The sequence below is a fragment of the Atta cephalotes genome (genome assembly GCF_000143395.1).
Source record: "Atta cephalotes unplaced genomic scaffold scaffold00028, whole genome shotgun sequence".
Taxonomy (NCBI): domain Eukaryota; kingdom Metazoa; phylum Arthropoda; class Insecta; order Hymenoptera; family Formicidae; genus Atta; species Atta cephalotes.
Genome location: NW_012130092.1, coordinates 1,215,696 through 1,237,469, shown reverse-complemented (window position 1 = coordinate 1,237,469; position 21,774 = coordinate 1,215,696). Strand labels below are relative to the sequence as shown.

At 28.5% G+C, this 21,774-nt stretch overlaps 2 protein-coding genes across 2 annotated transcripts in view; both read right to left on the bottom strand.

The window, feature by feature from the left end:
- Positions 1-5,851: 5,851 nt before the first annotated feature.
- LOC105620636 (DNA damage-regulated autophagy modulator protein 1-like) lies at positions 5,852-9,573 on the bottom strand. The gene is made up of 6 exons (XM_012202125.1): positions 9,503-9,573; positions 8,406-8,527; positions 7,922-8,148; positions 6,484-6,622; positions 6,025-6,182; positions 5,852-5,926 (listed from the first exon to the last, which is right to left on the bottom strand). The coding sequence occupies exons 1-6, from the start codon at positions 9,571-9,573 to the stop codon at positions 5,852-5,854; spliced, it is 792 nt and encodes a 263-aa protein (XP_012057515.1).
- Positions 9,574-15,263: 5,690 nt separating this feature from the next.
- The window catches only part of LOC105620635 (monocarboxylate transporter 2-like), an 11,588-nt gene continuing 5,077 nt past the window's right edge, over positions 15,264-21,774 (bottom strand). The window contains exons 3-9 of the mRNA XM_012202124.1: positions 20,435-20,620; positions 19,112-19,259; positions 18,581-18,857; positions 17,823-18,066; positions 17,403-17,540; positions 16,831-17,124; positions 15,264-15,652 (exon numbers count right to left, since the gene is read on the bottom strand). Of these exons, the coding sequence (XP_012057514.1) occupies positions 15,264-15,652; positions 16,831-17,124; positions 17,403-17,540; positions 17,823-18,066; positions 18,581-18,857; positions 19,112-19,259; positions 20,435-20,620 (1,676 nt within the window). The remainder of the gene's footprint in view (positions 15,653-16,830; positions 17,125-17,402; positions 17,541-17,822; positions 18,067-18,580; positions 18,858-19,111; positions 19,260-20,434; positions 20,621-21,774) is intronic.

Sequence of the window (21,774 nt, the reverse complement as noted above, 5' to 3'; positions counted from 1 at the left end):
AGAGAGAGAGAGAGAGAGAGAGTGTGAAGAGAGTATGTGGTATCTCGATTACATTCACATATATACACACATGCAACAAAAATAATACACTTTTATTTATATTTATATTTTACGCTGCGCAAGATACGTAGAACGTTCGCGCAACAAATATCAATCAGTTCCCCATTATTTTCTAATATTTAAAGAATCAGATCATATTAAAACTGCAATAAGACACACTTAACACATCGGGTGGTGTTACACAAAACTTTTATTCCGAAAACGATGATTCCACCTTTGTCGGGTTTCGTGGGGTTGTTCAGACTATTAGTTGGAGCTCTTCATGGTTTTTATTTTTCAGAGCACACGCTGCCCAAATAATAGTAGATGATATTGCGTACGATCAGAAATTTAGACGTGAGATATAGGCTGATGAGTAGACCTTAGTTGAATTTTGTCGGACGGCAAAACTTCGCAGAGTCACAACGAAACGTTGGAAAATGCAAAGGTTATAGCCCGTAGAGGTGCGCGATCAATGTTGCGTCAGTGAAAACGACGTTCTCGGCAGCTGCGCCGCCGTCCTTGCTACCGTCGCGTCGGCGTCGTTACTGTCCGATCAACACGTTCGCCAAAGACTATTTATCGTACTACTCTGTGAGCGCTGTCTTAGCCGCTTCACTATGACGTGTTGCTCTTAAGATTAATAAGAAAAGATTATAGTGACGACTGTACGGAAAATAAAGTTGGAAAATCGCCAAATGATGCTAAATTTGATTTTAAGGTTATTGTTAAATTGTAATAAATTAGTAATCGAATATTTACATGCAAAATAAAAATTTAATACAATTCATTCACAAGTTTTATTTAATAAAGAAATTATATTAATTAAATAGTAATTTGGTTAAGATGGTATCAAAATTTTAATTAAATTAAATTGTATATATTCTTTTTAAAGTATTAAAAATTGTAAAGTATTAAAAATTGTTGATAGTTATTTCTGCAAGATACAAATTTTAAACTTGACAAATTTTTAGGATTGTTTTGTAGAAAAATCTTTATTTTATTTACTCCAAATTATATTGTTTTAATGATAAAGTTAAAGTTAATCTGTTCTTTATATAATTGTAGATTAAATTTGATTTCAAATATTTGTAAAATTATGCACAAATCATTTCAAGATGCAAATTTTAATAACAAATTTTTAATAAAATAATTTTAATTAATATCATTATTTGAGAAACACGAAAATTAGAATTAAGAAACATGGATTAGAAAATTTGAATTGTTTTTTCTTTTCTTGGAACAGTTGAAATAAAATATTGTTAAATCTTTTTTTAAATTCTTTGTTTTTAAATTAATGTTGTTATTGGAAATAAAAAAAGAAGTTATTTTGTTTTATTTTTAATAACTATATGAAACTTGTCATTAAATATTTTTTACTAAATTATATGTAATGAATTATTTATGAAATAAAGAATCTTATTTTGAGAACTTGGGAAAATAAAAAATGAACAACATTAATGTAAAGAATGACAAATAATTAATATTAATGATATTATAAAATATTGTCCAGTATTTATACTTACTATCGGTAATTTATTCTCATTCGATAGATATGATTCCCTTTTTATAAGAGGAAATATCATATGCTCCGTACGCTTTTATTATCATTACAGTTTGTGTGATTTTTTAATTATTATTAAATTTAGGAAAGTTCAATATTAAATGTTAAATTATTATTAAATACAGTTTTAAAATAAATAAAAATAATTTCAAAGTAAATGTTAATATGATCGATTCTATCTATAGTAAAACATAATATAAATCACATTTGATATTAATAACGTTTTAATAAACAATGAGTGACAGTTAAAATCTTTTGAATATTACTCAGAGTGACGACTTTGACAAGATATGTCAAGGCCAAAATGATTGGAGCGAGGTCCCCTAAACAGTTTTACCATTTTTTAAATTTGTTATTAGCCTTGTATTAGTATGACTTTGAATTATAATGATCTCGACAAAAGGTCATTCGTCCTCGAACGTGAAGAGAAGATAGACGCTTGAGACATCGCACGTTTCGCAAATTAATCAGAGAAAGGATCTTGTCTAAATCTGAACTCACTCATTGGTAATTCTTAATAATGGATTGTTATTATATTATTTAACTTTACGCGCTTTTAAAAATTTTCAATTATTTTACAATTGAAAGAATATTCTTGTCGCTCAGTTGATTTTATTTTCTGATTTCATATGTACACTGTATAATTATACCAAATAATCAGTTAGTAATATATATATTAATATATATATTATAATTTCTAATTATTAATTAAATTAGCAATAAATTAAAAATATGATACCAATTTAAATAAAACAGTAATTTGTAATTCCTGTATGTCTACGATCTGTTACGTACGTATTTCGTTTCTAATTAGGTAATGAAATAAATAATGCGAATTAATACTAGCTATACACACTGGGGTCCCAGAAACTTCAGTGTAATTTTCTAAATCGAGATTTTTTTTCGTGTTTTTGAACTTTTTTCTTCTTTGAATCTAATCTCGAAGCTCCTTAATTCTATCTACTTTTACATATTATGGACTTATTCCTTAATCAATTCTCTATTAATTGAAAAAATATTAGATGTGGGAAAAAGTTCGTGGCGTTTTTTTAATACCATCTAACGGAAAAAACGCCACGAACTTTTTCCCATACCTAATACGTTCATTTTTACGGAAGTTACGATAACAAATATGGATGGAACCTCAAGAAGTATATATGTATAGCAAGGAAAGAAAAAGAAAAGTGTGTATTACTCAGCAAATGAGAATGGATTGAAATGAATTGAAATGGATTCAGATTTTCAGAAATATTGATTCACGAATGTTAAAATGAATGCTTTTCAATTCTGATATTTTTATTCATTTGTATGAATTGCATGAAGCATATTTCTATGCTTTTCAATCTAAAAATAATATTAGCCTTTTCTGTGCATTACTGTGTTCATACTGTTCAATTCAAAATTTTGAACAGAAAATGTAGTTTTTCAATTTAATTGCATCCAATTGAATTCAATTGAATCCAAAAAAGTATTCGCTATTTAAAATACTCATTCAGATAGAAAAAAATTTCAATCTATTGTAATCCAGTCTCATTTGCTGAGTTAAGAATGCAAAATAAGATAAATGATAAATAAGAGATAAACGATACGAAAGTAATAAAAAGTCGCAAGACATCAATCTTTTATTAAAAATATTGCGAAGAAGAATATTGTACATTACGAAGATTTTATATAATAAAAAGTTACAATAATAACGAATTATAATAATCGCTTATTGCAACACAATTGAAATATCTAAAATATTCATGAGCTGAGTGCGTAACGAATGTAAGAAGTAAAGCAAAAACCATGCAATAAAATCTATTCATTGGAGAATATTCAAAATGTAACGACTAGATTATTTTATTTATTTTGTAATATACGTTAATATTTTGACCGTTATATGATGCACGACCTTGTGGTTTACTTTGACGCGGCCGGGCGGACGGGTAGGCAGATGACGTCATGTTTACGCGTAGTCACTGCGCAGTCATTCCATTATCGACGCTCGTACAGGCAGGTAGCTGTGTCGCGTGCCGCTCTTTTTCACATTTTTTTTTGAAACGTAATTGCGAAAAATGCTAGATAATGTACGAAACGTTGTACCTTACTATACGATTATTAGCTCGCACGATTAATTATTCATAGAAGGATCGAGATAACAATCATATATTATGAGATAGATATTTCGTACGGTTCATTTGGAATCAAAAGATTAGAAAACAGAATTTATTACGATTTCGTGACACGAAATTTACGAATTACGGACGACAATTATTTTTTGTTTAACGTAAATTTTTTTCTCGCTTGAGTGTATTTCGATTATGTTCTTCGAATGATATTACACGAGTCATAAAAAGTAACGCTAATAAATATTCTCGTGCAAATAATGTAATTCATGCTATTTCTACTTTGAGAACTAATATTATAGTTTATATAATAATTTAATTAATTTTTCGTTTTTGTGCATCTTTCGTTTTATACGATCCGTATAAAAAATTAAGCGTAACTTTGAAACTATTTCTCGGTAATAAAAGAAATACTCCTCTTTTTTATTTATCTCTAGTCCATTTTATCGACTCTAATCCTTTTCCGCTCTGAATTTATTTCGCAATGGTGACGAATTAGCGTGTGTTTGATATACATTTTTAAAAGTTAATTGCATAGTAATATAGATATAATAGCTATATGTGTTATATTTTTCAGATGACATCTTCCCTCTCACGAGTACGACTTTTACGTGATGAGAAGACTCAGTACCCAGAGGAAATACACGAAAAGAACGGTTTTTTTCAAGTATCTAAAAATTTTCGTATCTATCTGGATAATGGATCTAGATAAATTTTTAAATACTTGAATAAAATCATTCTCTTCATGTAAAAATCCAATGACGGGGAAACTAACGTACCCTCGTCGCCGATTTAATTGAAAATAAACGAACCGCAGCCGGTTTGTCGCGTCGCGCGTTTGTTTCGGTAGTGCCGTTGAAGTTATCGGACTAATAGACTTTTCATAAAATCTATTCGGTGGAATTCTAGTTCAATGCGAAAGACTTTTATAAATAATTAGTCCGCGCGCGATTGTAGTGAATTCGCGAGTGTTTTACGCGAGTGTCTCGTGCTAGAGGATGTCAACCCAATTCTGAGAGGAGGAGGAGGTCTGGGAGAGGCATCGGACACCGGCGGAGCAACCTTACGGTAAATATAATTTTTTGTTTATGTAAAATCAGTATCTTTCTTCTATTTATTCTTGAGTCGTTTTATTTTACAATACTTTAAAAATGATAATTAGAAGAAAAGAATTATTTAAAATTATTTTGAAATTCGATAAATATGCATTTTTAAGATTTTTTTTTAGAAAATGTATAATTATTTTTATAAAATCTTATACAAATTTTGAAAATTATATGATAATTTTTAAAAGAACTTTGCGTTTAGTAAATATTTTTAAAAATATTAATTGATTTTTCTGCTTTGTTTTAATTTGGATTTTAATTTATTTGTTACAGAATCACATCGTAGCGACGTTGCAGATATAACTCCGCTGTTGCGTATCGGGTTGGTGAGTAATGAATTGATGTTTTTGTTGAAGTAACGGATGTGTGGTAATTTCATTAATATACTATATATCTAGATGCATATATGCATCGATTTAATAAAAATATTTGGATAAATGTATGATAAATTGCATTCCATATATCCGTTATCTTAAGATAAATAAAAGTTATAACATATTAGGATAAACTTAATCGTGGATATCTTTTTTATGCACTTGGTGTATATTTTTTCTTTTTTAAAGAAATATTTTTTTATTACAATATTTACTTTTACAGAATATATTTTGTATGATTCCATGAAACATGATATATTAAATATAATACTGTTAAAACAATATAACACACAATTAAAATCTCAGAAAAAAATATAACAAATAATTTCTTTCAAACAAAATTCTTAAACATATAAATATAGAAAAGAAGGAATTGAAAAATCAATGTAGTAGGAAAATGATAGAAAAATGTAAGATAAATTGTTTATAAAATATATTTTATTTGTTTAATAAATTTTTATTTAATAAATTTTTTATTTTTTTAATAATAACAATAACGTAACTCTGACTTAAGAATTGCCATACACGTTTTAAATCAGAATTCCAAATAAAACTTAGAATCATAATTATGTAAATCATAATTATAGGTCTTACTTTGAAGGATAAAGATCATTTATATATAATATTAATTATATTAATTAAGTATAAGTTATAAAAAATTTACGTGTCTTGGGGCGTGATTCCTTCCGGTTTGTTTGAGGTTGTCGAGCTCTCGATTTTATCCAAATATATTAGCTAAAATAAAATTATGTATTTTAATTATATGTATATGCATAAACGTAGTTTTCTGAATGAAGTGATCGCTACTATGAATAGTGGTAAAATCAAGATACCGTAACAACGGGGTCTTCAAAATTAATTAATCGGAATTCTGGAACGAAAGTAAGAAGAAACGCGCAATAGACGATCGCGAGAATCCATTCGCATATAGTACTCGCGACGTGCCAGCCCCAACCACCATCTGCCGGTAACCACTTTTTGTAATCGTTACCTGCGTAACACGTTATATTTTGATTACTTGAATTTTTTTTAAAAATATTCGAGTTATCTTCAGTTTAATTCCACATTTTATTTAATGATAAAGTTAAAAGTTTTATATATACTTAATTTGTTTGCACTCATCTAACATAAATTTAATGTCTAACATAAATTTAAAAAAATATTTAACATGTACTCATTCTCTATGTGAATAACTGAGAAATTTCGGTCTAAGCATATGTTATAGATTATAACTGTATAGGTAGATTACTCATTATAAAAATTAGTTTTTATAATAACAAGCATTTACATACCTTGAAATTCTGACATTGAGATGTAGCCAGGAATAATTGTAGCGATCGTCAATATTAACGTAAGAGCTGAGAGAATTGCGCGCAAATAAACAATAATTATACCATTTACGGCTGGTATCATCTTGTAGCTCAAATATGTCTAAATAGATAATTATCTTATGATAATATATAAATCATTTTAATGATAAAATTATTTTTTTTACATGAAAATATTTACGGAGCTTATTTACTCCTTGAAAATATTATTGCATTAAGTTTGTGCAAAGCGATTAAATAAACAGAATAGAACTTAAATTATGTTTATAAAAATAAAAAAAATATATAATATATAATATATAATAAAATTAAAAAATAACGAAAATATAATAATAAAATTAAAATAAAATAATAGTAGAAGGAACATAATAGTAAAATGGGAATTTAAAAATTTGATAGGAAATATAAGAAAAGCCTCCTAGTGACTTCTGTGAAGTTGGTGACTTTATTTTTCAAAAAATGAAATTTTAATCACAGTTCTGAATGCACTCCGAAGAGTTCTGGAGTTTCTGTTCAAAATTAAAAATAATTCCGGCGAATTAACACAAAAAATCGAAAATTAAAAATTTGGAGAGCCAACTTCATAAAACGCAGAACGAAAAATTGCGATATTTTCTAAATTTAGTCCTAGCGTTTTAAATGATAATAACTTTTGATAGAACACTCCTTGGATTTTAGAAATTTATTTAATTTTTTCTAACGAAAGTTATTAATGTTCGAAGCACTAGGACTAACGGTTTAAGAGATATCGCGATTTTTCGTTTATTGAATCGAAAATTTTTAATACCCGAGGGATGAAAATTATTTAAAAGTTCTGGCAATTCTGTCGATAGTTTTGGATAGCACCCCGAGTTCTAACGAAAGTTAATGCTCGAAGCTAATGACAACAAGTTTAAGAAATATCGCGATTTTTTTATGTCTGATTCTCTTATATCTGAGGGACAAAAAATTTTTGAACGTTACGGCAGTTCTGTTGACAGTTCTGAATAGCACTCTAAGAGTTCTATCGAAAGTTATTATATTTATTCATTTAAAGTTCTAGGACTAATGATTTAGAAAATAAATCGCGATTTTTCTGCGTTTTGTGAAGTTGACACCCCAAATTTTTAATTTTCGATTTTTTGTGTTAATTCACCGGAATTATTTTTAATTTTGAGCAGAACTTTTCGGGATGCATTCGGAACTGTGACCAAAATTTCATTTTTTGAAAAATGAAGTACCAACTTCGCAGAGGTCTCCTAATGTCAAATGATTGACCGGAAAGAAAGCCAATCTGACATTACTAGCTCAAATGTTCTTTTAGTTCTGTGCCAAAGAATGATGCAATATCATCAATAAATTAACGTTGTCTTTGACATCGAAATGTTCGTGATAAAACGTAATGATTCGCATCACGGTATACCTGAAGACAGAAATAGAGAGTGCCAGCAGAGAAGCAAGTCATCGCTCCAACCATATGAGCCGCGATTACGCGAGCTTCTTGAAAATTGGCTAGTATATCGAGGCCAAAGCAAGCAAGGATTCCGCAGCACGTTGTCACCGCGATAACCTTTTTGTCTACAAGATCGTGGCCTCTTTCTATCTGCCATTGCAGTACTTGTCGATGCCTGATGTAAACACAGCACCCGACTGTGTAAAAGATGCAAATTGAATTCTTTTTATTGCGTTCAAGAAAACTTTTCTGAAGTTATTTTTATCTCCATTTTTCCTAATCATTCTCTACACTTTCTTTTAGATTTTTTTTTACATATTTGTAGATGTCTAATAATTAATTCATAGATTTTATTTTCATTTATATGACTCGTGACTTAAATTCTCTGTCTAAAGTATAAGATAAGTTTCACTTATAATTAGTCTATAAAGTTCTTGGAATTGTGTTTACATACGTAAAAGAGCTGCGATGTTCAGACATTGTGCGAATATGCAGGATTCTGGTGACAATGTTCCAGTCTCCGATATATAAGGGAATCCAGGTACCACGTGGTCCCATTGCACCGATATAGTGTATCTGAAACATGAGTCATTTGTAAACTATAAACTTGAGTAGCGCGAGCGAGTATATAATGCTTCAGGTTTCTTCGACTTCCTTGACTTGCTTGCAAAGTTCTTTTATGGTTAGCTCTTGATCGTTAAATAATTTTGACATGTATTTGCTATAGACATTTAAAAATCAAATAATTTTTCTTAATTTTCAATTGATTTTTGTACACATATATTTATATCTTATTTATTTTATAAGGAGACACAGATATCGAAGTATAAGTTCAATTTAATTTTTGGAATCATTTGAATTAGATATAATGTAGATATAACGTATATAATGAAAGAAAATAACATTTTGGCATTAAACGAATAAGCAGATTTTTGTTAAGTACATCTTATATATTGTATTTATTGCGAATATTTTGATATGATGATTACTTTTATTTTAAAAGAAACAGATTGATAATAATTTAACATTATTTACATAAAAGATAAAATAGTATCAAAGTCGATTTATTTTTAAATAAACTAAGCAAATTCTTATTTTGTTTTAAAGATTCTGAAATAAATATTTTCTAAATTTTTTGTTATGTTTATGTTAATAATGACTGAGTCACAGTCATGAATTCTATATAAAATAACTCAGTAAACATACATAACTATCATATATAATTATATAAATATATATATTTGACATCTATGGCTGTTATATTCATTATTTGCTGGGAATTTCATGTTTAATAATGATTTTCACGTTTTAAAAAGGAATAACTAATTGAGTATAAAGAAAATATTTCAAGTCAAGACTTATTAATAAAAGGCTGCAACATTTTTATCTATCTTGGAAAAATGTGTGTGTGTGTGTGTGTGTGTGTGTATGTGTGTGTGTGTGCGCGCGCGCGCGCGTGTGTGTGTGTGTATATATATATATATATGTATATATATTGTAGCTTTTAAGCTAATAATTTGATCTAGCCTCATTTAAAAATTGCGGACTTACGTAATTACAAATGTCACTGGGATTAAGATGAAGAGACTCAATGGTAATACGTGCAATTTCCCATACGCCATTCTCGTTTCGTCCTCAATGCTGTAAGACGCATTGTTCTTATCTTGTGTTATTCTTATATAGTTCGATGCGTTCTACATCTACGCTTGGATTCAATGCATTCTTCGCTATATTCCTTATTGGATTGATTAAGATTAGTGGCGATACAATAATATTGATCGATGGATCAAACATAAAAAAAATGATAAAGAGACGCGAATCTTAAATTGATAGAAAAAGAGGTTGAAGTGATACATGGCCGTTCATAAAGGATACAGTTAAGATGATTCAGAGGACCTTAGGCAGGATCCTCCTTGTGATTTATAATGTTCATGATTGACCAATTGGTAACATTAACAGTAGAAAATTATATTCTCTAATTATATCGTTAATGGAATCATACATGAAAATACACATGTATAAATGCATCAACTAGAGGAAGAATAAGTACAAATGGATTTTATAAATAGATCATTTTTTTATAAGTAATTTCATGAAATCATTTGTTATATCGAATCGTCCATATTAGTGAAAGGAGTCATACGATCAAGTTTTTAGCAGAAAACTTCATTATATTAAGTTTCGCCAAAATAAGAAATGAAATTTATTTTAAGAGTAATAAAATGGAAATTTGTAAAAAAAAAATGCGATCAAAATTCTATCATAAAATTCTATTGTAAAAAGAATACCGGACATTATTTTATAAAAGCATACCGACTTACCTTGAAAATTTTGCGTAGTTAGTGGCTTTTTTTCTAAGAATATATTATCAAGATTCATGCCACAGGGACATTTGATCGTGAGGCGTCTTGTAGCGACTGTCTGTCGCTGTGCTACCTCTTATCGTTCGCACCGTACCAATCACCACGCACACTATTGCGTGTTAATTAACGTGAGACGTGTAATATATGATATATGTGCGCTCATGCGAAATTTAATTTATTTTTTAATATATTTCCATGAGAATTTTTTAACGAATAAGAAATAACGACTAATAATATTTATTTAAATTAGTTAGTATATTTAAATTAGTATATTTAAATTAGTATCAAATGATAAGTCGGACGAAATTGTCATCTTATTTCAATTATCACTATATATTTAAAAATCATTAATCGAAGAGAAATGAATTTTAAATTATTTTTTAATTTAATCAAATCAATAATGAGTTATTTACTAAATTTAATTAATTGAATATATACGAGGTCTGATAAAAAAATAAGCGAACTTTTTTAATTACTCGGAGCGTCCTAGCGTGTGGTTTGCAGCATTATTGTAATGTATAATCTTTTGAGTAACTGGCTTTTTTAAAATTGTTTATATTTCGTTTAGTTTCAGAGTTATTACTATTTGAGTGCAACGTGTTTTAGTGTTCGTGACGATTTTCACCTCGAACTAAATTTTTATTTTGGAAACTGATTTTAATTTTGGGAACAAGAAAAAGTCGTAGGGAGCAAGATCTGGGAAGGCTGGGGGAGAACAACCTGATTTTTGGCACAAAATTTGCGAATTGACAAGGCTGAGTGGCAAGCGCATTGTCATGGCGAAGGGCAAAGGAACCATGAGTTGTCTCGCCACAACTGTGGTCTCTTTTTGCAAATTTTTATGCGCAATCTTTTCAAAACGCCATCGTAGTACTGACGGTTGATTTTAAGGCAAAAATTGCAAAAATTCATTTCAAGGCGAAAATCACCACGAACACTAAAATATGTTGCAAATAGCAATAACTCTGAAACGAAATGTAAACAATTTTAAAAAGTCAATTATTCGGAAGATTATAACGATAGTGCTGCAAACCGCACATTGCTAGGACGCTCTGTTATCGAGTAATTAAAAAAGTTCGCTTATTTTTTTATTAGATTTCGTATACCTATACTTCAAATTATGAAAACCGATTTCCAATAAAAAAGAGAGATGAATTGAAAGAATAATATATAAGATCACACTTTTTGAATATTTAAAGCCTTGTAATTAATATAAGAAACTTAATGCTTTTTACATTTTATTACTTTGAATTTTTTTTGTGAAATGCGAATTATCTATTTTTATTTTTAAATGAGTATTTCGGAATATTTATTTTATAGAAGAAGAATCGATCGATAATTCAAAGATATAATGTCTTTAACGTCACTAAATTAAACATAACGAACCGTGCACAACAAATATATGCTTCGTTTGAAACTAGTGAGTAGACTAGGAATTCGCAATTAACGCAATGATATCGATATCACATTCATTGGAAGAGTAATAGGACCATTTGACTGTGCTGTTTCTAATTCGACTGTAATTTCAGACTGCATTTCTGCGTCCATTATCGAGTTATGGTGTGGCTGTTCCATACTGATAAAACGGTGACTTAAAATTAAGAGACTTTTTGTAGAGAGATGTAAAAAAATCTGTAATCAGGATATGAAAGAATAAAATAACGCATATACAAGGATTACGTATTCGAATCACATTTTTATATCAACATTACGACAATACAATATGTTTTGTAATTTTTCAATTTTATTTTTATCGCTAGAATATATTTAGCGATTTGCTTTTCATTATAGACAAATTTGGTAATTATTTTTGCTAAGTAATTATTTAATACCTATACAGATATTTTTTTATGTAAACCGAATCTCAGAAAAATTTAATGCAACATTCTTGACTTAGCAATTTATATATATCAAAACTATAAAAAATAAACATGTTTTCTTTTATTTTTAATTTCTCAATTAATTTTTCCATTATTTTTTTGAATATCTTTTAAGTGAGTTTCCTACGATCAAAGGGGAACTCATTTAATTTGAGAGCGAAAAAAAAGACATTTATAATTCAAACTGGATATAAAAATTTCTTGTTCGGCGAATTTTACATTGTCTTTTAAAGGGCATCAATTTTTAATGTTATTAATTTGTATTAATTGGATCACGAAAGTTTTGTTGAAATATCTAAAAATTTAGCAGCTAAAAATTTAGCTAGATACAGATCTAACTGTAGTTATGTTTGAACTATCCAAATAATTATGTAGGACGCTCAAATTGGTTACTAGATACTGTTTTGTAATCATGAACTTGAATTGTAGTCAAAACTTTTTGTAGTCAAGAACACTTAAAGATGCACTATACATATTTTAAAATAACAAAAAATTATGAAAAATTTTACAGGTTATTCCAGATAGCATTTAAAAGCAATACAGATTTAATGACGGTTTACTTTAAAAGTTTGTTTCTATAAATATTTTTTATCTGTACTCTAATGGAAATGTTTGGAAACTTTAAATGTTATTTTGAAATATGTCATTTTGAATATTTATTTATACAAAAACGTTTAGAGATTTTTGTTATTATTTTTTAAATTTTAGTTTATAGCGAAAAAATAATAACAGAATAATAACAGAGCAAATAAATTATAAAAATATATTGGTCAATAAAAATAGAATAAATAATTATAAACACAATTTTTATATGTGTATATAGTTTGCTTGTGTATGTATATATGTATATGTGTGTATATGTGCGCTATATACGTTTCTCACATTCTTTAAGTTTACATAATTATTTTGAAAGTCTAAAAAAGTTATTTTTAAATTTGCATCTGATTAAATTTTTAGATACTTTAGCAAAACTTCTTTTTGTAAATAATTCTAAAAACAAGTACATTCATAAATAAGCGTATCTTAAATATTTATTATTTTATTGCTTAAATATTCGTTTTCATTAATTAAATAATTAATATTCGTGAATTTACGAAATTTATATTTTGTTTTATTCTTATTATTTAATTAATATAAACAATCTTTACGTATTCGATAAAGTTATGTTTCAACAAAAACATAATTTTGCTTTTTTGCATATCAATCAATGAAAAACATACTTTTTATAGATCATACTAATCTATGTCGATGATTATTATATATTTAATATCATCGACATTTAATCATTTAATTAAAAACATAGATACACTTAAAATTCAGTGTATACACATGGCATGAGTATCGAATATTTACATACTAGTATAAATAGTTCGATAAATAAATTACTAGATGCACATTATTATATTTTGAATCCATCGTTGGACTCAACGGATTTCATTATGTGAATCAAATCCCAAAAAAGAGAACGCCATTATAATAATATTTACGTATATATGCACTTTGTATTTTTATATTTTTACGACGCATTATATTTTAAAGGCGATCGGACTAGTTCCCAAAACTTAAACTAACGTGTCTACATACAATCTTTTCATACATTTGCACAGTTTGCGTTTATTTAGCTGTACAATCGTAGCCAAAGGTACATATTTCAATCGTTTATAAACAAACGATTAAGATCTAAATTGTTCTCATAAAATATCTGATAAAATATCTTTGTATTACTTTATTGAATTTTACTTAATAAATAGGGAAATTAAATTAGATCAATTTTTATAGAAATATAGATACAGATAAATACGTAAAAAATTAGACAAAAAATCATCAAACTGAAGAGAATATCAAATACTCCAATTAATTATTCAAATTGATTTAGAAGGACAATATATAATGCCCACTACGATTGTATTTTCATCTGCCTTATTAATCGATAACAATCATTATAAACCGCAATATTCATACAAAGAGCTTACCATTTCATTTATGTAACTATTAAACTTGCTATTCTTCGAAAGCATAATACATTGATAAATTAAATTAATAATAATAACAGATTATTTTTTATTTCAGGCAATTAATAGGAAATTTAAAAAGATACGACGCGAATCAAAGGTTGTTTTTTTGTTGGACGGTTCCCGTAGTTTTTTTTTGTCGAAAGCTGATGTTATTGTCCTTAATTACATTGCGAATCAAATGACCCGTGTTCGGATTACGTTCACTGTATTAAGTTACATAAATTAGCATTACGTATACATAAATTAGCTTTTATGTATATTTAAATAAATGACGGATAAACAATTGAGGACACTTTAATATTTAATAATTTACAATTAAATATTAATAGATTATATATATGGCCGGAATAACTCAGTCAGTATTTCATATTCCACTGATCCTTTTTTATCTTTTCATAATATTTCTTTTTAATTATTTTGAAAGTTCAATAGAAGATGTGTATGTTCTAATAACAAATAACGATTAAAAAATTTGATTTAATAAATTTGATAAAATATTTTTAGTCTTCATTTTTTTTGAATGTCAAAAAATGTCTAGATGTCTTTTAACGTCTGACATTTATAAAAATATTACTTAATAAATTTAATAAATGAGAATGGATTTTTTTAAATCATCCCTGGTAGTGCATTCAACAAGGTACATTTTTGTTCCGCATTGTTTAGAATTGTAATGTTTTATATTTAAAAATTAAAGTTAATAAAATATTTTTAAGTTTTTAAATTTTCTGTGTAATGCACATTTTTTAAATTTTATGATTGTATTTAATTTAAATTTTATATTGTATTTAAAAAAAATTATATTGAAAATATGCTACAAGTTTCGTGTTTTGCGTATTATATCTTTACATTCTTCAATTATTGATATATAGTTATTTTTCTAATCTTTCTTGTTTACTGTCATGGGTAAAACTATTGGATAAGTGAGAAATTGAAACGAATAGTATCGAATATAGTATTTGAATAGTTTTCTAATTATTTTTAATCTTTTTTTTTGCGAATCCAGTAGCATTTTTTCATAAGGGTAAAATTAATGTTCCATTATCCGTGCTCGGAATTATGTACTAGCTTCGTCAATAACAGTAATTGTTCTGGTGTTAGTATTAGGTGGTACATTCATGAAACGCCATTTCGGTTTGACATCTTGCTCATTAGTTGTTGATTGAACGCCACTAATCTGATCGCAATTAGATTGATTTGTCTTGGATCGGCCCAGGGACCATCTGCGTCCACAACGATCCATAATAATTGGCATCTCAGCAATCAGATTGTTTTCGAATTCTGAGAGCATAAGATAGTTCTCGACCTTGTTGCACGAAGTTATACAATCGCCTATATAATCGAAATCTTCCAGTAAATTATCAGGTAAATCCATGTCAGCTACACCTTCCTCCGAGATACACGTGAGTTCTGGTTTATCTATTCCTAAAGCGTCTATCCCTTCACCTAGGACAATAAAACAACAGCTATGTTAAGTATTTAGTGCATTTATAATATCATTACTACGCAAAGTTTTATTTCGCATTTTACAATGTGCCTCATTTGTTATACAAACGAAAATAAAAATATCAATTTGGCTATTTGAAAGATTGAATGTATTATATAAGTAGGTATATAAATAATAAGAAAAAAATCAAAGATTTAGTGAAGTTTTTTTTTACTTGAGTTATTATTAATCTATGATAAATACTTCAAGAAATAATATAAAAAGAATCAAAAGTAATAGTGTAAGATCAGAGTTTGAGATTATATACTCATATATACAGTATGAGTATTCCAATATAATAATAATTATATATATAGAGCATAATAATTATAGATATAGCATATTCATCGCATCTTCGTGAATGAGAGAGAATGCACAATTACAAAATTGAGTGAGTTCTTTTCAATGTGAGCTTTACTTTTATTCCTCAAATAATTGTAGACGTTTGATCTAGATATACTATATCTTGCAGCGTTTCAGGAATACTGCAATAATATTACAAATATTGTAATGTCGCAATGTTGTAATATTACAAATGTTGTATTGCTAAGACTGAGGGATAAAATATGTTACAAATATTTTATATTACATATAAAATATATTATTATTAGAGTCTGACTGAAACTTTTATCGAAACTGAAAACGAACACTTATTACGTGTTAGTTTCGACCGAAACTATATATAGCTCTTCTTCATAAATATTAATTTTAATATGTGTAATTATTGTTTCAATAATTAAATTATGATGTTTATGAAGAAGAAATACTTATATTCTTTGGTCAAAATTGACCGAATTGACAATCGAAATTTTGGTTTTCGATTTTGGCCTTTTAATTATTGTTTCGATAAATTATGATACTTATGAAGAAAAAATATATAATATATAGGCATGACCTATTTATATATATGGCCTTTATATATAGGATTTCTATTTTTTTAATTTTTGGTTTCGGTTTTGGTTGAAATTGATATGCAAGTGTTTCGATAAAAGTTTTGATCGGACTCTAATTATAAACAATAAAATAATATTTAATAAGAATTGTTTTCTATGTTCTCTTTCTCTCTCTCTCTTTCTCTCAATTTTTTTTTCTTTTTATTCATTGTAAAAATTGGAAAAAGAATATAAAAGAAAAAAACCTTGTGCTGGAGCAATATCGGTCCCTAGAATGAGTGCTGCAGCCGTCGTTCCGGCTGCTCCAGCAGCGGCGTGAGTTCCCTCGTTTTTAGGTTCTTGACTGAACGATAATCTTCGTCGTTGAGGACAACTGTCCGAGGAGCATATATGTTTTTTACCATTAGCTCTGGTGTGTTTATGTCTTGATAAATTTCTTCTATGCAAATCAATGAAGAAGAGTGTAAAACTGCCAACCAGAACACACGTCGAGCTGAAGTAGTAGCCAGCCTTACCACCACAACCTACATTTATATATCCTGCAAAATATATTTTTTCTCACTCTGCATTATAATGTAATGTGCTCGATGTTTCAGGATGTTCATTAAGGAATAAAATTGAATACTGATATTTCTAACAATCGTTTTTTTTAATTTTTTAAAAATTTTGTTAGAAGTGAAACACTTCATCGTTGATTAAAATGAAACAGTATCGATCGAATGAGACAATATAAATTACTCATTATAAATTTTTCAGACTAATTATACTCGTTAAGATATAACTATATTAGACTTTTTACTATATTAGACTTTTTTACCTGATATTGGTACTCCGATTGCAATTGGTATCGCTTGAGAGCATTGAACAAAACCCCACGTTCTGGCAAAGTTCCGCGCTCTTACTCTTTCGTATGTATACATCTTCAGACTGTAATGATAGCCGCCGCAAAAGATGCCTATAGGAAAATCAGTTTTTTTTATTACTCGTAATGTGCTCTTAAAATCTTTTATTGCGAGAGACAGAGAAGAAAAGACAGATTGCTTGTCACTAGAGCTATTACTAGTCTATTACTTCTCTTTTGCTATGATAACTTTAAGAGTTTCGATGTTAAATCATAAATTTTTCATAAATTTTATTATTTCGGAAAAAAGACAAAGCATTCAGGAATTATCTTTGTATCTAGAAATTATCTTCTTATATGTATATTATTCAATAAAAATAATGAATGAAACTTTACCGTAAATCCATGCGAACATAACATATCCGTGATAATTTCCTTGAACGGCGGTAAGAGCAAGAATGCAAAGTCCACACACAAAGACTGCTGCTTGTGTAAGATATTGGCGGGCTATCCTGCATTCAACGTTGCGATGAACGACTAGAAGTCCAAAAGCTACGCAGCCAAGAGTCCAAGCTAACCCGAGATAAGCCTGTAGTAGGACGACAGTATCACCAAGACCTTCTTCTTCCGCTTGATGCGCCTGCATAAAAAATTATTTATGCGATATATGTGCAGCGGATTTTAATATTTATCGTGATTTTTTGTGATTAAGGTCGAGAAAACAAGTCAATGTATGTATTAATTTGTATTATCATTACAGCAAATTATGAATTTTTGTTATTTTAAGTAACCGTTTAATAATTACATATTGCTTTTAGACAGTTAAAAATGACTGTTACAGAAGGAAACGATATTTTATGTTAAATAATATTTAAGAAATCCAAGTCCGTTCAATTTTGATGTAATTTCCCCAGTAAGCAAGAAACATTTGGAAACATTCCAGCAACGTTATAACATTATTACAACGTTACTGAAGTGTTTCAAAATATTTCCTACTTTATTCGCTACTAATGTTTTAAAATACTCTTTGCGTTAATAGTATGAAAATAATAGAAAATTTGTTTCGCATGAATTGTTGATTAAAAAAAAACGTAGAACGTAGATAGAATACATATGGCGTCACTTATACTTCCAAATTCACTCATCATAGTTACCAGATAAAATATCGGCGTATTGATTCCGAATGCCGAAATACTGGTAGATACTAAAAGAATCCGCACCGTTTTACTTTTCAAAGTGCTAAAATCGAAAAACGGTGGTTTGTCAGTGGGTTTATTTTTATCCTTTATTTTGCGTTTTTGATTTTTCAAGTGTAAAATTGCTCTTCGTTGAGGATGATACAGTGAAGCGCTACGATAAAAAGTGCCGAGAATAAAAGTGAGAAAGACCACTCCCGTGACAGCTTGAAGGCCAAGTCGCCATCCGATTTTACTGTAATAAAAAATTCTTATATGAACTTTAACTGGTTTCTTTCAATGACGAAAAGTCATTGTGTATTAATCGCAGAATTTAGGCATTAATTAATACACATTCTGTGTATTAATTACAATACTTTTTAGATAAAAGGAAATTTTACATGGACGCGTATTTGTAAAACAATAATTGAGTACATTGAAATAAGTTCTTGATAATATTTATTACAATTTATGTAATTGTAATTATGTGTTTACGTAATATATACATACGTGATTGCTCCTTTTATAAAAGCAGACATAACTGCTATACCTAAGCCGCTTCCTGAGACGATAAAAATTTCAACCAATTCTCTCTTCCTCTTGAAATATTGAGCTACCATCAGCGTACTACAGTCTCGTGTCATTCCAACCCCAATCCCTATGGAAGAAAATATATCGACTCAAATCATTGTAACTATCCCTTGTTTGTTCATAGGATCGGGGAAAACAGTATCATTTTTTTCGCCGACTATTTTACACTTTCGAAATTGATGCTTGTAATCGTTTTCGCAAAGTTTTGCATAAGAGGGAAAGTTAGGGTGGAAATGGATGGAACTAATAGACTAATATTAGTAACGAATATAGATTTAGGCGAAAACAAAGATGACGCACTTACTAAAATAATAATATAAAACATTTAACAATGTGATGACATATTTTTCTCTTGCAAATATCAAGATGTTGTTATAGTTTATTATGATATTATTATTACCACTTATAATAATATATTAATTATGATAATGATTAAAACTAACAATTTAAATTAAAAAATTAACAACTTGTATCAAGTAATTTAAAAAAGAAAGCAATTTTATTGTTAATAGAATATCCGCTCGAGTTGTACCAATATATGTAATTTGAAAATAAAATTCCAACAATTAGATATCAATTTTAATAGACTTTAAATGTATAAGACATCATGACATTTGAAAAAAAGTGCCGCGCCGTTAATTTATCGCAATTTCATTGATATTTCTCGTTAGTTCTAGAAAAATTCTATGCTCTACGATTTTTAAACAGAGTTCTGGCTGCTACTTCTTCAATTTTAGTTTTTTTCAACGTAACAAATGTGGAACTCTTTTTTTATTTTTATAAGGAACTATAGAACTATAAAAACATAAAGAGTGCTATTGAAATTGTCATTATTTTTTTTATATTAATAGAATATCATGTTAAATTCATAGATTCACATAAATTTAAATTGTGAAGTTAGCACGTTGTTCTATTAATATAAAAAAAATAGTGTCAGTAGCACTTTTTATAGTTTTACAGTATAGTTTTCTTTATTAAAATAAAATAAGTTCCGCATTTTTTATACAAAAAAAATCAAAACCGAAAATATAGTGTACCAACATCACGAATTTAACACGACGTTTCTTCTCTAAAATATAAAAAAAAATATTTTTACTTTTTGATACAGTTGTTTCATTTTTTTTTAAATTTCAATATCTTTGCGTCGTTTATAAGAATAATTTCTAGTTATGAGTTTATGTTTATTATTACTGTTAATTGTGTTACTGTAAATAGTCCTTTCCGTTTGCAATTTTTACTTACCAACGACAGTGCCGTAGCTGAAGAACAATTGATGAAATTGTGAAGCGAAGGAAGTAAAAAGGCAGCCAAGGGCGGTAACAAGACCGCCCAAAACTGCTGTTACTCTTGTACTTTTTTTTCGGCAAAACGCTATTGTAATCGGCGACACGAGCAGGGCGACACCCGTCGACATTGCCCCCAACCATCCTGTAAAATGAATGGACATTCCTGAAAAATCGTATGGACATTCCACAAATTTTATTTAATCGTGCAAACACGTAGATGACACTTCCAGATAAAAGCTCAAAGAGTATGATTACGGGAATATGGGGTGGCAACTATAATTATGTTCCGTACGTTCTCTTGTCCAGTACTATCTAATAATGCAACATTTCAGATTCTTATCGTTACGAGAATATGGATACCGTCTATGTATTTATCCACATACAATGTGAATTAATTCCGCAGTAAAATGTCTGTACGAAGTCTCCTCACGGAGATGTTATTAACTTTTTGCAGGAACGCCAGCGGCGTGTCGTTGATCGACGATTTTGAAGGAGATATAACTTTCGTATATCGCTCGCAATTTAGCCTGTAATAAAAAAATCAAATCAAATGCATGATTATTCCAAAAAGATTTTGATCTTCGTTATGCGCGTTATAGATAACAGAATGCTTCAACTGGCGCCCGTTTCTTATTTCGTCTGGCATGTTATTCTTTCCCACTTTTCTTTCGTTTATATGCTACTATCGTTTATATGCTACTATCGTTTATATGCTACTATCATTTATATGCTACTATTTATTTCATTTCTTTTATTTATATATTTAAAGTCGATAAAAGCCATCCGTTCTTGCGTGTTTGTTTAATGAACGTTGAACGTCTGGCGAGAATGAGATTGATTCGTAATTTGTGCAATAGCGTATTTTCTTTGCAGATTTCCGGGCGACACATAGATAGTAAAACGAATTTGCTTTGCAAATTATGGCTACTGCATATTGCCTAGCATTAGAATTCGACGAAGCTTCTCCATAACTAATACTTTACGATCGGAGGATAAGTCATGAGTGATATGACGGAAAGTTTATTCTTCGCTTCGATTGATTTTTTAGATGTCGTTTGATTATAATTCTTGGGAATAATGTAAAAATAAATACCTTGGAATGCACTTAACTGAAACCATTTTTTTAGAGTGAAATATTCAGATCTAATTTTTTTCTCTTGGTATATATATATATATATATATATATATATATATATATATTTTGTTTATTTTTACTTTCTTTTACTTTTACTTTACTTATTTGTTACTTACTTTACTTACTTTCTTTCCTTTTCGTTCTTATGTAGTAGGTAGGTA